At 46.9% G+C, this 16,260-nt stretch overlaps 1 protein-coding gene across 4 annotated transcripts in view; it reads left to right on the top strand.

The window, feature by feature from the left end:
• SH3PXD2A (SH3 and PX domains 2A) overlaps window positions 1–16,260 on the top strand; it is a 235,230-nt gene that overhangs the window by 56,928 nt on the left and 162,042 nt on the right. For all 4 annotated transcript variants that reach the window (XM_030951063.1, XM_030951064.1, XM_030951062.1 and 1 more), the window contains exon 3: window positions 12,050–12,125. In XM_030951063.1, the coding sequence (XP_030806923.1) occupies window positions 12,050–12,125 (76 nt within the window). The remainder of the gene's footprint in view (window positions 1–12,049; window positions 12,126–16,260) is intronic.

Raw genomic sequence — 16,260 nt, 5'->3', positions numbered from 1 at the left:
ATTTATTTGGTCAGTTACTTGAGCCAAAGGAAGCCCTAATTAAGCAAGGTAACTTTGCATCTGGGTTGCTGGCAAAGAGCATTCTCTGTGCTGGCCATGGCAGTGTAGTTGATGCCCTCCCACACCTTTTCTGCCCATGTTTGATGACAAAGGGAGGTTGGCAGTGGCTGTGCTTTGATGAAGCTGGTGTCTTGCTTTCTGATGGAAAATGGGCCATTCTGTGCTCTGATATTTTTCTTACTCTCACCAGGGTGCATATGTGGAACTCAACTTTTGAAGTTGTTTGTGCCTGGTAGAAAGCAGTTGATGTGTCATTCCTCTTCCCACCTCCTCCTCACTTCACTTCTTTCTTGGTAGCTTTTTCTTTTATTTGTTTAATTGAATACCTAGTGCTGGGCTCTGCAGAAGGCAGTTCTCTAGACCTGATTCCTTACAGCCATAATGCTGAGGTGCTAAAGATGGATAACCCTATGGAGCACACAAGGATCATGTGGACTTTCAAAACCAGCAGCCAGGTCTCACAGGGCAGTGCCATCAGACAGCTTGACTGCTGCTCATAGGGGAATTACAGGCCTGGATATGGCTTGAATCTCTTTGATCCAAGTTAGTGTCTTCCTGGATACTTTCTGTGACAAAATATCTTAAATGCAATTTCAGGAGGAGTCTGTGAAATGTTAATTTTCTACCTGAGCCAGGGGCTAGAGCAGAAGAGAACTGTGTGGTACCTGCAGCTTGTTAGCTAGGCTTGGACTTTTCAACACACTTCTGAGGATGTTTCCACAGTCTGGACATCTTTCTGATGTTCCTTTATTGTCGCTTTGTGTGATGGAGAGGAGGGAGAGAATAGACAAGTGCAAATCCACAGGGAGGATGAGAAATAGTCCAGGATGCCTGCACAGTGCCCAGCAGGGCACGAATGACTGCTGTGCTTGTTTGCCCTGCCTGTCTGCCCCATCCAGCTTCTCAAGCTGATCACAAGATGTGGAAAGGCATAGAAATCTGCATCATCACTGCTGGATGTCCTGGATGGTCATCAGCCTGCCCATCAAAGTAGTTTGTAGGTCACCTTCTTCCCCTCAGGAATATTTGGGAAGGAGCTGCTGGATGTGATGAGTTGTTGTGGCTGCAATTTCCTGTGCCTTGCTTTCCCCCCAGCACCCTTTCCTTGAATCACCCAAGCACATCTCACATAAGTGCACATGCAGTGTGTACCCCTCAGCTGGCCACCATGGTGTGCATGTGTGACCAGGCAGGCTGGAGAACACTTGTGTTTTGTTTTATGACAGAGTACATGCCTAGTTAGGTACAAACTGTTCCTGGTGCTGCACTGCTCCTCATGTTCCTGGAAGAGCATCTGCCAGAGGAGAGCAGGCATAAATGCTCACTGACAAGCTGGGCACGTACCCAGCTGCCTCTGAACCCTTGGGTGCTGGTGCTCAGCCCACATGGCCCTGTGGCCATCCTGACAGGGATGGGCACAGCAGCTCTGGCTTTCAAGGCAGCACTGTGCTGCCTGTGGTGGGTAACCATGTGCTGGGTGCCTCTTGCACCTCGTATTGCTGACTATGCTCTCACCACCAGGTCTTGCAAATGCCACCAGGCAGAGATATAGGCAGTAAACCTCCTGTGGAAGGACAGAGCTGGAAGGAGTCTCTCTCCTCCTGGATGCAAGCATCTGCCTCCATGCGCTCTTTCTCCCTCACAACTTGTAGCTGTTGTCTCATCAGCAAGTTTGGAAAAGTCACAGCCCTGACAGTATTTCTTGACAATGTGCCTGTGCCACTTAAAAGCTACTGAGATAAAAAAAGACCAAAATAACCCCTACTGTTGTCAAAGACCTCCATCGATGCTTTTCAAACTCCGCCAAGGATTACATGTGATTAGTTGGTACGATACACAGAACAGCATCTGGTCCACAAGGAATGAGTCCAGAGATGGATGATTTTTATCTGAGCGGAAATCCCAGGGCAGGACTGGAGCATGCAGAGCGTAACACGGAGCCCTGTAAACACTTGGAGTGCCCACCCGGCTCTGAGCAGCAGCCATGGCCACCAGCCAGGCCCCTCTCTTTTCCCAGGGTTTGCTTTTGTTCTCAATTCAATTAATGAAACTCCTCAGGCAAACTTGTAGTTACAAAAATAAGATTGCAGTCATAGCCTCCCTTCGTAGGGTGCTGAGTCCTTTGGGACAGCTCTGGTCCCAAGTCCCCTGGGATTCTCCTTCTGGGCATGGACTTTATGAACTCTGATGTTACCCAAATTCCCCTTCTGCTTTTAAAGAGAGAAAGTTGTCCATGCTGCACGTTGGGGCAGGGATCAGAAGGAGCTGGTGTGGGTCTGACTGCGCAGCTCAGATGCTTGTGTGGTTGTACTAGTGATGGGAGGGCTGATTAAAACAGATGTTTGATTCCATGAACTTTGTACCCCTGTCCAGAAATAAACCTACAGAGAGAAACCAATCTCTGAGCCACCATTGTAGTAGGCACCAGTAAAGACCGATTGTTGCAAACCTAGGTTTGCTCTCACATTGTATTCTAGTGTGTAAATCCTTTCCTCCCTGCATTGCAAGCCCAACTGGACAGCCAGTGCTTTTGGAATCTGCCCTTCCCATGCACCGGCCACTTCTGCTGTCCCTGTGTGCCACCTGAGCATCCTGGAGAGATGCCAGCACAGCACCCAAGGCTGGGCAGTGCCTGAGCTGAAGGGCCCGTGCTGGGGTGGGGTGTTAAGCTGGCAGCTGCCTCTGAGCTCTTGGAAACCTGTCCTGCTGGCTGCTTGTTACCTCCCTGGAGGCTGCAGCAAGGTCTCTGTTACATCTGTGCCGCTCCCTCTGCCTGCTCCGGTGGTGGGGTTTGTTGTCTGAACTCCTTTCTAAATCCCCTCAAAGATGAGATGCACATGTGTTTGGAACCAGATACGCAGGCAAAACATCTTGGGGCTTGGAGGTGGGGAGGGAGGAAGAAAAGAAGACAAAGGAGTCTCCTCCCAGCGTGGAGTTAAAACCTGTGGTTGTGTTGTGCTTGGCACGGATTCCCCATTGTACTGTGCTGGGCGGTCGCTCTCCTCTGCAGATGCTCTCTCCAGAGCTATGAGAAGTGTCCTACAGAGATGAGTAGATACCATTTCAGATGGAGTTTGTGAAGTGAAATGTGCCATTGTGTTCGGAGCTATTGTTTCTGTTTTCAATATTGAAGTTACTCATGGTTTCCAGGGGACAATATATCAAGCAAATCTAACAGGCTGTAGAGAAGATGTAGATTATGAAAACAGAGGGATTAAGTTTCATACATTTGGAGCTAAAGTCTCATTTCTCTCTTAGCACTGGGAGCAGGGAAGCACTCTTGTGGACTCATAAAAGTCTACCCATTTAAATGAGGGTGTGTTTTTAGCAGGGTTTAGTTAAAACTATGGTCAGCACTGTGTGAGCAACTCAGAAGACTCTCTAGCGATGGATTCTGTGGGTGCAAGTTCAATGTATAAATTTGGTTTCAGAGAGTTTCTGTGCCAGGCTTTGCACCAGTTCAAACAGAATCAGTTTGCAAAGATGGGATCTGGCTGTCTGGGTAGTCGCCACATAAAACACCCATGAAAATCCACTGTTCTCTCTTTTTGAGAGAGGAGTAAGGAAGGATAGAAGAGAGCTTTGCATGACCAGTGTGATTCTCCTGCTCCTTACACCCCTTTTGGGGACTGCCTGAACCCAGGAGTCATGCTGACAAACAAGGGGACTCATTAATGAGGGGCCAGCCCCCGTTCCCACAAGGTGCCATCCTACATCTCATGTTACAGACCAGAGCAGGAGTTTGGTTCCCTGGATGATCTGATAGCACTGAACAAAACTGTGGTAAAACCAAAACAGCCTGTAAATCATGACAATATTTGGAGTGTGTCCTAACAGTAAGGATGCAATTGGTACCAGCAGTCTGCTAATGACCCTTGTGCTGTTTTTGGGATACTCCTCAAGCACCCTGCTTGCAGCTGCAATGCAGTGTTTGATGCTGCTGCCCGAGGGTTTTTTAAAGACCCAAAGGTTTTTCAAACACCTGCAGCCTCCTACCAATCTGTCCAGTCTTTGTGCTGGGCTAAGCGGAGTTGAGCTGCTCCTACTTGCGCAAATTTAGGGCAGGCACTCTCAGTTTTTGCATTTTGAGGTCTTTAGAGTGGCTTGGTAAAGTTAGTGAACTGACAAACCCTAAAGTTGTAGTGGGGCTACCATGTATTTCAGTCATTGGCTTGAAAGGGTTGAAATTTAAAAAAAGAGAATAAATATTCTTTAAAATGCCGAAGTGATGTAGGAAGCAGTGATTAATGGAAATGACCTTGGTGCTTTGCTCCCTTTCAGTGAAGCTGTTAGACTTGCCACTGTGTTTAAAACTGGACCCTCTGCTCTGAGAGTGCTGTCAGATGCAGTTCTGCTGTCTGAAGGCCAGAGCTGAGTGTCAAGGGCACTATTGCTGCAGTGCCTCTCACTGGGACACACTGGTCTCCTGCTGCTTATGTGCAATCTGAAAGAACCCTTTAAGCCTGTGGGTTTTGTAAGGATAAAACATTGCAGAATGTAAGGAAAGATGCTCTTCTTTTGAAGTTAGCTCTTCTTCCAGACAGGATTTTTACTGTGACCTGCAGTGATCTTTTAGAAGATGCCTAGGGTGTGCAGCCTGAGCACGTGGGCTCCAGAAAAAAAATCCAACAAATTTCATGCATCCCATCACAAAATTGTGAGCCTTCCCCAGAAGCTAATTGACCTGATGGGGCAGGGCATCAGCATGGCTCTCCCAGCTCTGCATGACCCTGTGGTGCCACATAACTGCAGCATTCATCTCTCTAAAACAGGCATTGTGGTATGGCCTTACTTCCCAGGGATGCTGTTGGGACAAATCCTCTGTAGATACCAGAGTAACAGGGGACGTGTAATCACCATGGATAGATGGAAAAGTATGAAGTAGCCTTTGTCCAAGCATCTTCCAGTGTGGTTAAGTTGGATGAGGCCAGTTTAATTTAGCACAGGGGAAAGAAAATGCTTCTGGCAGGAGACTTCAATAGTTGCTCTGTGAAAGGACAGTGTGGGCTTTCTGAGAAGCTCTTCAGAGATGCACCAAGTGCCTCTGCCATCCCCAACCAGCACCTCAGAATGTTTTGCCAGGCTGTGTTAGCCACAAACCAGGCTAGTTCTGTGGAGCCTTTAGAGAAAGCTGCATTTCTTTATGAAAAGTACCAAATGTCTCAGCTGGGAAACAGCATTCCCTCTTTTGATGGATCATGTTGGGGAAAGAACCCCAGTCTCTGCTCCCTGCCTTCTCCTCCCCTGGCTGTTTTATTTGGATACTGAGAGGTTTGTAAGATTTCCAAGATTTCTTGTGGAAATTTTCAGACCTGAGAAAGGCATTTTCCCTTTGAGGATTACACCATGCTGTAAATGTCTGTTCTCTTTATTTTATATGCATTTTCCTGCTTTTGTTTGACTTTCTCACGGATTGCACGATATTTAATTCAGAACATATCCTATAATGCTGTAATTGTCAGGCATGTCAGCTGGTTATCCGGATGAATTTTTGCTGTATCTTTTTTTTTTTTTTCTTCTTTAAAAATAAAAGGAAAGCAGTTGCTGCTGCTTCTCAGGGATTGAATTATTGCACTTCTCTTGCATGCTGTGGCATCATGTAACACCACAAGGGAGCCAGTGTCACTGGCTGCCTGATAAAGTTATTCCTGCTGCATTGTGGAACCCATTGCTGCTTTAGGAAGAGATGGAGTTCCACCTCCTTCTGCTGTGTAAGATGTCAGTTCTGTGTGTGAGTGGCTAACAGATGAACTCCCCTAGGCTCAGTCTGTTCCATGTCCTCACCCAAAGATCTTTTGCAAACTTTTCCTAGTTGGTCTTATGCTCAGGAGCAGCTCTGCTCTGGCCAATTTTGAAGGGGTGGGAGTTAAGCAGGCCTCCTGCTGTCTTGTGTCTGTGATGGTGAACTGGTTTGTTGTTCCTGTGAGACAGTGAAGCAGAGGAGAAATAAAAAGAAGCTCAGAGAAATCTAGAGAAAGTTGTTTGCTGTGGAAGGATCTGCCCCAGCAGCAGAGGTTTCGTTCCCTGTGGTGTATCTCCTTCTGTCATTGATCTCAGCTGGTATGGTCCTGAGCTGGAGTAAATGAGGTCCTCCCACTTACATCATGGGTGCTCCACTGATTCACTTTAGCAGAACACCTTTTCTAGAACCAAACAACTGAAGAAATTATCTTCTCTAGGCCAGTATGTAGAGGGTGAATCTGTGGAGATAGTCTCTTGTGTTCTCCACTCTCTTGCTTGTTTTCACCTGCTGACATTTAAATGTTGGTATGTTACCTAGCAGCACGAGATCTGTTCTCTGGCAATGGGAGCCAACCATCTTCCCTAAGTGAAAGACTCCTTTGGATTCCCTGGTTAACCAGGATTTGGACTATGCTATGGATGGACAAGCCTGCAAATGAGAGGATAATTGTATCTGAAAACCACAAATAATATTTCTTCCATTTGCTTCTGTCCTGCTGGGTTTAGAGGAGTGTAGTTCCTCTGAATTCAGTCTCTGTCTCCTGCTCTGCAGCTTAAGGCTCAGAACCTTTGATGGCTCTTGATTACATCTCACGCCACCTACCTGAGATCTGTCTCACATTTTGCAGGTGCAAAACCAGAGACAGGACCAGAGAGGTTTACCCACCAGAAAACTCTGGCAGATGACAGAATTCAAACCCATCCTGGCCATTCCCTTTCTTGCAGATCACATGGTTTATAATTCAAAATATAGCTGATGATGCTGAAACCATCAATCCCCTCAGCAAGCAGCACAGCTGGTTTCCAGCTTCAAAATGAAAGGAAATTACTGCAGCTCTTCAGGGGTTTAATTAATAGCTCCTATTCTGGAATCTTACCTTTCCTCCTCATCTAAACTTATGTTTTCTGCATCAGAGACTTTCAGTCTTTTCTGATTTGCAGATGCCCTTAACCCCTCTTGCTGAGGTGTGAGTTCCATCATCACTAGTTTCAGATCCCTGGCAGAATCTTTGGTTTTCTTCCAGTTTCTTTGGCAGACTCTCTCAGAAGTGTGCACACAACCCCATACATGCACAGATGCCTTCTCTTCTCTTCCTTGTCTCCCAGCTGGCTGTAGCCCTTCTTTCCTCCTTGGGACTCTGAGATCAGATCAGCCTCAGGTGAGAAGGGATGTGCCTGATGCCTGACTGTCCTCTAATACTTTACCTTTCAAGTCCATCAGTGTCTAAATTTAAAGTTATGGTCAGCTTGCCTCATTTTTAATGAAAAATGCATTTTCTGATGAGCACTTGGAAAAAGGGAAGCTGATGTGCCTCTTGGCATTCAGTGTAGGAAGAAATATAGTCTTGGGACCAGTTGAGTGGCCAAGAGTAAGGTGGCAAGCTGGGACTTCTAGGGGCACCTTGCAAAAACTCTGCTGCTCTTGGTCGTGGTTTGATTTCCAACTGCTCTTTCTCTGGCACACAAGTAAATTATGCCCTGGAAAGGGAGAAAGGCCTCATGTCTCCCTGTAGAAGTCAGAGTCCTTTGTAATTTTGCAGCAGTGAATGTCGTTTTGCTTGCCAAAGTAAGGGGCTTGCATGAAAGTCACCCTCAGGATCTTTGTCTTATAAATAAATCTCCCCATGACTGCAGTGCTGACCTTCTGCAGAGCTTTGATTTTTATCCAGGCAAACCTGCATCCACTTGAAAAGGAACCAGAAAGATTTCCACACTAAGAGTTTATGTGGGTGTCCTTATGTGCTCATTTTAAGAGGAGAACTTAATTCTTCTAACCAGAGGAATTAAAACTGCTGCAAGGAAGGAAGAGGAGAAACCAACAGCCCATGAGGAACCCATCTACAGTCTGTGGTATAAGGCATAGGTGGAGGTCAGGTAGCTGGCTCAATGGATTCATTTTAGGGAGTTGGATTTGGACATAAACTTCTGAAACCTCAAAACCAAACCAGGAACAAAGTTCCCACTGGCAAATGCCATAGAGTCAAGCCATTGAACAGTTTAAATGTTCATGTCCCCTGCACTGGTTGGCTTGTAGCAGAGTACAAGTCTCTCCTTCCAAAGAGAAGTTGCCTCTTAGTCTTGGGTGCTGTAATTCCTTATGTGTGCAGCAGAAAGAAATGTTGTTTCATGAAATTTAACCAAGATAGAAAAAATATATTAAGTAAATTATCAGGAAGCTGCTTGGCTTCTCATCCTCAGAGATGCCACCCTTAGCATCTCAAAGGGTGCTTGTTTTTCTTCATTAAGATTTTAAACCAGGTATTACCAGGCAGACAGGGGTGGAATCTTATTTTCACAGCTGAGCCGATGTGAAATGACCAAAGATGCTGTTATGGGGCAAACCCAAATGGTTCTTGTGTGCAGGAGAGTCTCTTTCTTCATTATATGTTTGCATTTTAACTAAAGATGGCCTGAAGCAGAAGACATGAGAAGGAAGATGGCTGGGGAGGTAGTTGAGTTAATACTTTGAAATCTTCCTATTTTATTCTTGCAAGTCAAGTGATTTCATGCTTATGGACAAATAGAAAGGAGTGGAGCAGGCCAGTGCTCTTGAGTTTGCTCTTTTTAATAAGCAGCAACTGACATGAGTAATTCCCTTGATTTTTAATGAGATTAATTGATGATCATTTGGTGACTGCTGTAAGAAAGTCATTATCTGGACCACAAGGTTTTATAGCAGGTCTTCTAAAGGAGTTTTAGTCAGAAGCAAGAAGGAAGGTGCTTGGAACAGAAGGCAGGACTGTGCAGGACTTCAGAAGGAAAGATGTCAGCAAACCCAGAGCAGTCTGGAGAGGCAAAGACTGGAGGGGCAGTTTTGGTGGTAAGTTATTCATGCATCTGTTGTGCCACAAGTGAGAATGGGCTGTGTTTGTTCAGCCTGACTCCAGACCTGCTGCCTGAATGGATGGAAAGCTCACTTCCTGGTTTCCATATACCTCCCTGTTTTGCAAAGGGATCCTCCACCCTGTGGTACACGGACATGGTAACGTGTTTCTTTCTGCTCACTACACCAGTCATGCAATTGGAGGCTCCTCCTCGTTGTAAGTAGATGAACTGAGCTACTCCAGTTTTGCCAAAATGCACTGCCCAGCTGTGTTTTGCTGTCTGTTCAAAGCCAGCTACATCCCTAATTCAATTCTTTGGGACTCTGCATCTTCCTTTCTTTGCCTTCATCCTGGGATGATTTTACTCCAGGCGACAGAATTGCTTTCTGATTTAGCAAACTTTGTCCCTAAGTTAACTGTCACACATCAAAGATGTGAGCAACAACTTGTGGAGACTGCCCATGTCTGAGCAGAATAACCTGGGGCATTAAGTGAAGGGTTTTTTCCATCAATCATATGTGTATTTGCAGTTATAACAAGAATAACTTCCTTTAATGGAAAAACATTTGTCACAGACAAAAGAGTTTTTGACTTTCAGATGCTCTGCAGACAATTAAGAGAACTGAAAATCTGTTTATTGGTCTTTGTCTTTTAATCATGTGAGGGAAGGGCTGTGCCTACCAATAGGAGTTTTGGTAGTTCAGCCCTTAACTTTTTTCATTCCCAGCTACTCCCTTTGTCTCCTCTTACCATAACTGGGCCGAGGGGGGATGTTAGGCATTGGCTCAGGACACTCCATCATCTTTGGAAGATTTGGGATGTTTAATTCAAGTCCACTGATGCTTTTTTTCTCATGTATACATCTCCTTCTCATCTTCCACTTTGCATCCCTCTCTGTGGGTGGGAGGATACAGAATCCTGCTTTTTTAGGACTTTAGCTCTAAGTTGCACTGGCTTTGAATGGCAGAACTGGGTGCAGGAAAGTGCTGAGGAAGGCTCTCTGCTTCTGCTGCGCTTTATTTGACTTTAACATCCTGAAGGTTCCGTGGCTTCTGGAGTGCCCCTGCCTCCCCCAGCTCCCCTAGACTTTCCCAGTGGAGGCAAGAGCTGGGGTGGAAAGTGTAGTCTATGAAAGTTTAGCCAAACTCTTCCAGCTTCAGTTTATTGTATCTATTTTGCTGATATCCACCCTTTAGATAAATAGCACTAAGTTATACACGTTGTGTCTCTCTTGATGTGGTTAAAAAGGCTTGTATTAGCCAAGCTAATCTAACTCCAAGAATAACCCTGGGAATTTGACTGTATCAGTTCCAGCTTCAATCAGTCACCACGCAGTCAAGTGAGAATTGCCTTCCTGGCTAAAAGTGTAGCAGCAGTGAAACTCGAAGTCAGTAGGTGGGGATTCCCTCCCCCTCTTTTTTTTCCCCCCTCTTCTTTGAAAGAAGCTCCTGCCCATGCCTGACCTCAGACACCCAGAGCTCTACCTACAAGAAAACAAAATTTCCCATTTTTAATAAAAAATCTGTCTCTGTAGGCAGAAAAGCGAGTTAGCTAACAATCCGCAAAGCCATGCTCTATTTATTTACCAGGCTGACTCCCTGATGGGGAAACATGTGGGATCTTTTAAGTCCTTCTTCTGCACAGATGTTGCTTCTACTGCCGAGTTTCCTCTTGATCTTTGGTTTGCTGTGCCACATGGTGAAAACGCTGGAGATGTTGTGTGCGGTGGAAGACGAGAAGGATTCTGCGTGCTTAAAACAAAACCAATAAAAAGGAAAAAAAAATTCTGACTGTTTTTCCCCAAGTTAGCAAAAAAATATTTTTAAAAGGAAATCTGTCGAGCTAGCAAAAACCCTTTTAACTTGCACAGCCTCCCTGTTGGGCACGTAGCACTGATGAGATTAAATGCTGATTGACGAGTATCCCCTCCCTTCCCCCAGTTCTTGCTGCCACTTTGCCTATTTGTGTTGAGCTGTAGATCCTGTTGAGGTGAGGAGATAAGGGTTCTGCAAGGGCAAGTAACACTACTGCTTTGCTTTTCCTTCCTTGCCTTCCTCAGAGATCACAGGACATGTGGACTGTGAGTTGAAAGATGTCTCTCCTGGTCTGTTGGAAAGGAGCCCCGGGGCTGGCAGGAGCTTTGGAGTTCCCCCTGCTCGAGGGAGCCAGGGCTTCTGAGTAGGGAGGGGACACTGGGCAGCACAGAGACATCATGCATAGGGAACACAGGGAGAAATGAAACAGAATGTGAAGATTTGGGTCTCTGTCTTGGTAGCACCATTGCTAAATGAGAGCAAAAGATTGCAGAGGGTGAATGGGAGAGATGAGAGGCTCTGGCATTTTTCAGGGATGGAGTTGGTCTTCTTTGGGCAAGTCCATGAAGGTGTCACTACAGCAGGTGAATCTGTCTGCCTGAGGCCTTTCAGCTGCTCTTCAGCCTCAGTGGCGCTGGTCCATGAGGTCTCATCATCCAAGGATACATCACAGAGCTCCTTTAGGAATGTCAGAGCAGCATGCAGCTTTCCTAGGTTAGGAAACCATGTGCTAAAGGCTACTGGGCTGGCAGCACACCCACCTTGAGCTGTGCTTTCAGGACATTCGTGGGACTGGTGTTCTGTGGGATGCTTTGCTCTCTGAGGCCTCCTTGCCTGTGGTCCTCCATGTAGGGACTGCAGTGGCAGATACTCCCCAAAACCCCATCTCTGTCTCCCTGGGAGAACAGAAACTCTTTCTTACTGGACCAGGGCAGTGGGTCTTTCTGGCACTGCCATAAAAGCAGAGCAGGTGTTTTATTAGATATGCTTTAATCTGGTTGCTTGAACAGCCATTTTTTTAGCCAGGAGAGTGGTCTTTCAGATGGACAGGTAAAACCTGTTGCTACACCAGCACTTAGCCAGGCTGTGTATTAGAGAAAAGGCATGTGTGTAGCAAAAACTGGGAGCCTAATTTTAGAATGACAGCAAGGCCAGGCTCAGCTGTCTGCCTGGGCCCTATCCCAGCTCCTTTCTGCTGCCAGAAACTTGCCCTCCCTTTCTTGGAGTGAACTGTATCATACCTTTTTAAGTACAGGCTCCCCTCCAACAAGACAAAGTAATTCCTGCAGTTGCTTTTGTCTTAAACCACACACAAACCAAGAGGTCCCTTGGTCCCTATGCAAATGGTCCATGTTTCCCCTTAAGATGTTTGTTGTGCTTCCTTTGCAGATGCAGCTTCTGGACAAGTTCCCTATTGAAGGAGGCCAGAAGGATCCCAAGCAAAGAATCATTCCTTTTCTACCAGGTAATGCTGTGGGGAAAGCCCTTAATAAGATGGCTGAGAGCAGCTGGAGACTGCAGTTCCCTGGCTACTCTGGTACTACCATCTCTGGTACTTTTTGTGACCATTCTTATAAATGCCTTTTCCCTGGGAGCTCATACACCCAGCCTTGTGATACCAGACCTGCACCTCCTCCTAAAATAGCTGGCATGGTGTTTAGTGCTCTCAGGGGATCTTTCATCAGCTGTTCAGATTCAGGTTGGCTCATGCCTTGTTACACAAAGGGATTTGATGGTTTCTGAGGGGCTGTCTTTGTGGTGCAGCCAGGCAGGCTGAGCTCCAGCCACCATTTGGGAGACCACTGGGGGCAAGAGTCAGTATTTGTCATTTCTGGATGCTGTAGCTCTGCAGACACTGTTACTGTGCAATGAAGAATGAATAACTGGAGTTGCCCCTGCGAGAGAAAGGAAACTGAAGGAAGGTTAAAAGCAAATAGGGATTTCTGCAATGCTGAGCCCCTGTCCCTCTGACACCTTTTGTAGAGTGTGTGAACATGAAGGATATGCTGTCCTGAGGGTAACAGAACACCCTTCTACATAGCTTCTTCCAGCAGCAGCTGCAGGGATGGCATGGGGGAGATGAGCCAGACCACAGCGTGCTCTTGGCAGTGCAGGCTCTGGCCAGCTCCCTATTGTCTGGCTGCATCATTCTGGCTGTTGGCTCTAAGCTTGGCTTGCTGCACTGCCTGCCAGGATAAGTGAAGTATTTTCAGCCTGTTAAAAGATCTCTTCTGTCTCTCTATATGAAAAGGAGATCCCAGCTCTTCCCTTAAGGTCTGTGAAGAGAAGCTGGGATGGGAGGGCTTCACATCACCTTATGAAACCTCTTTGTGATAAGAATGGATACTGCTGGCCTGCTTTTCTTACTGGAAAGCATTCTGAAGTCCTTGAAAGCACTGTACAGGAGTGCAGATTGCTTCACATGAGGTGCTGTAGGAAAATCCTGTCTGCAGGTAGCATTTGTTCCTCCTGTATTGACTGTCACTGCCCTGTTTTATTTTCTTCTAGAAAAATGTTGGCTGACTGCAGGTGGCTGCTCCTCAGCCTTTGTGCAGATCATAGTGTTTGGATGTCCTGATATATGTGTGCGTGATATTTGCAGAGGGTGAGATAAAGCCCATGTGCCCATTACAACACTTCCTACCGTTCCCACCCTCCAGGACCATGAGGGAGATGGTAGTGCCACATGTCCTTGAGGGGAAGAATTATATCTGGAAAACATTTGGGTTGACTTAGTGTCCCAAAGAGAGAAACTGCCAGAACAGAATAGACCTCAGCTGTATTTAATTTAAAATTTCTGTGATATATGTTCTACTTTTGATATTGAATCTCTGCCTCTTTCTTGTTGAACTGCTGAACAGCCCTTGTTGCTTTACCCAGGAACAAGGTGACTCAGCTAAATGTCAAACAATGTCAAACTCTGTTAAATAAACTGGCTGCCAAAATTAGAATACGCATGGCATTTCTGCAGCTGGAGCCCTGCATTACGGAAACGAATATCTAGCTATAAACTCCCTTAATTAAAAAATGGCAAGGCAGATGTTTGTACTTAAATCCTGCTTCATGAAGATGTTATGGTTCTGCTTGCTTATTGTGGGCCAGATCCAGCCAAGCTGGAGTGGCTCTGCAGACTGTGTTCTGAGTGCCCAGGGTTTGCTGTGCCACTTGCAGGGCAGGACAAATCCCCCCATCAGCTCTGGCCTAGGAAGTTGGCATATTCCATCCTGGAACTCCTGTTTGTTGGTGCTCTCCTGAAGTAATAATTTGTGCTTGACTGTGCTGGAAACCTTTTACCTGTAAAACCAAGGAAAATGTAATGGTGTTCAGAGCCTTGCCCCCCAAGGAGAGACCATATTGGGTTCAGCAGCAGGAAAGTGCAGCTCTTCTTTCCTCCAGCCATCTTCATCTTATTTTCATCAATTTCTTTCTTCAAATATATTTACTTTCACTTCTCCTTTACACAAATAAGGACTTTCAGTGCCATGAAGAGGTGCAAGGAAATTATAAACAGTGCCAGGTAGTCCTGTAGAAAATGTCCTGTGGACAATTTTGTCATTTTGTTTTACTTTTCAAGAGTGATTTCCTTGTCTTCAGGTTTTTTTTGTGATTTTTTTTAATCATACTGAGAGGGCAAAAGTGGTATTTTTGTCTCCTTTCCTCATTTTATCTTTTTCCCATGAGTTTTTCCATTCTTCTCTCTGATTTCCCTTTTTAATGTTGGAAAATCCTGCTTTGGGAGAGGCTGTACAGAAGAAAACTGCGTTAGAAACTCTGGGGATTGGCCAGAGAGCATTTCTGTTGCTGGTGGTAGGAATTTTTTTCTTTGGAGGGAGACTGTGGAAGAGTCAGAATAAAATTTGCTGCAAAAAACCCTCTCTAGAGCAAAGACAGTTTGTTGCTCTAAGAAGACATGGATGGAAAGTGCTGTTTGCATGGACCAGTGTGGCTGTTGGTGTATTTGCAATACACTGATTGTATTTGCAATACACTGATTTCTCCATCACCTCTCCTGCTGCATATCTCAAGAATGATCTTGAGTGTGGATGAGCAGTTTTTCTCCCTCCCTGTCAGGTACCTTTATATCTGCATGAACAGAGAAAAGGGGATATGGATTTGGGCTCCCTTTTCCAGGGATCTTGAGGTAATTAATGAAGGAATTTCAGCTGGAAGGAGAAGACTCGACTGCTGAGCTTCTGGAGACCACAGTGGCAAATGAAATGGCAGAGACAGGGCAATGCAACTCTGGGATTAACAGTTTTGCAGTGGTTGACCCAAGACTCCAGGGCTTGCATTGTTTTTCATTTCTCTTGGCACTAAGTGGGAGAGCCATCTGGAGACAAAGCTGGAGGGATGTCAGTTCTTCTTGCTCCACTGTGTCTTCCAAAGTGCAGCCCTGGGGAAAACACTCTGCATGGCATGAAATCATTGTGCCATGCTGGCTGCAGATCCCTGCTTTGGAGAGAGGCTTGGCCTTGCCATGGCACAGAGGGCTGGCCATTGATGATGGGAACCCCTTGCACTTCCCACACAGATTCCAGCTTGATCCCTGCTGGCTTCAAACCACTTTTGGCCCCCACTGAAGAATCAGGAGGTTTTTGCATAGGATGTGCCAGAAGGGGAAAATCCTCAATGAGTGTCTGCTCTGCAACTTCCATGCTGCCTGGAGAGGGAGACATCCTGTTCGAGGAGACTGCCTTGTGTGCCTGGTTTTCCTAACTCTTGGGAAGCTGAGTCCTGTCCCAGGAGCGCAGGATCATCACTGCAGGCTGCCCTACCAGCTTGGTCAGGCAGCTGGAGGAACAAGGCTCCAGTCCCTGCCTCCAGTGCTTGGAGCCTCTACCAGAGAGGCACCTTCTCTCTTCCTTTTTTTTCCCACTCAAGTTTTCCTCCTCCCTTGACTAAGGAGAGGAGAAAATTGTCCATTTTGGGCGGCATGCTGCCAGTGTAGCTTGGTGGCTGTGTCCCAGGGCACTGGGAGGAATGCCAGCATGGGGGATGAGATGTCGCCCAGCTGCTGTCACCTCACTGTGCCCTGCTGACCTGCTTTATCCCTGAGAAGAGAAACGCTCTGGCACCATCTCAGAGGGGTCTCTGGGATTTTCTCCCTCGTGGCTAGTGGGAGCAGCACACCGTGTGCCTGCTGGGGCATTTCATGGACAGGCAGCACATGCAGGGCAGCAGAGATCCCTCCCTGCTGGTAGTGCGAGTTCGGCCCTGTTTTCTGCTCCTGCCGGGAGCAGAGGGTGGGAGTGGGGTGAGCTGACACCTGCCTGGAGGCTTTGCCCGGCTGCCTCATCTCTGGGCAAGGCTCCCCAGAAGAGCCCCAGTGTCTCGCAGCCGGGTTTGCTGGAGGCTGTTCCGGCAGCACAGGGGAGCCGGAGGAGCGAGGGCAGAGCCGTGTGTGAGTCAGGAGGCTGCGGGAAGGGAGAGGTTGGCTGGCGGAGGGCGCGGGCGGCCGTGCCAGCACCGCCCAGATACCTGGGGGTGCCGCCGGGAGCCTCCCCTTGGCACCTGCGGGAGCATGGGGAACAACCTCTCGCCAATGCCGGCTGGGACCTTCCTCACCTCCGCTCCTGCCACTCCCGGGCTGCAGCGGGGAA

The sequence above is a fragment of the Camarhynchus parvulus genome, chromosome 6 (genome assembly GCF_901933205.1).
Source record: "Camarhynchus parvulus chromosome 6, STF_HiC, whole genome shotgun sequence".
NCBI classification, from domain to species: Eukaryota; Metazoa; Chordata; class Aves; order Passeriformes; family Thraupidae; genus Camarhynchus; species Camarhynchus parvulus.
The sequence above is the reverse complement of the archived record's forward strand: the minus strand, read 5'-3'. Positions and strand labels throughout refer to the sequence as shown.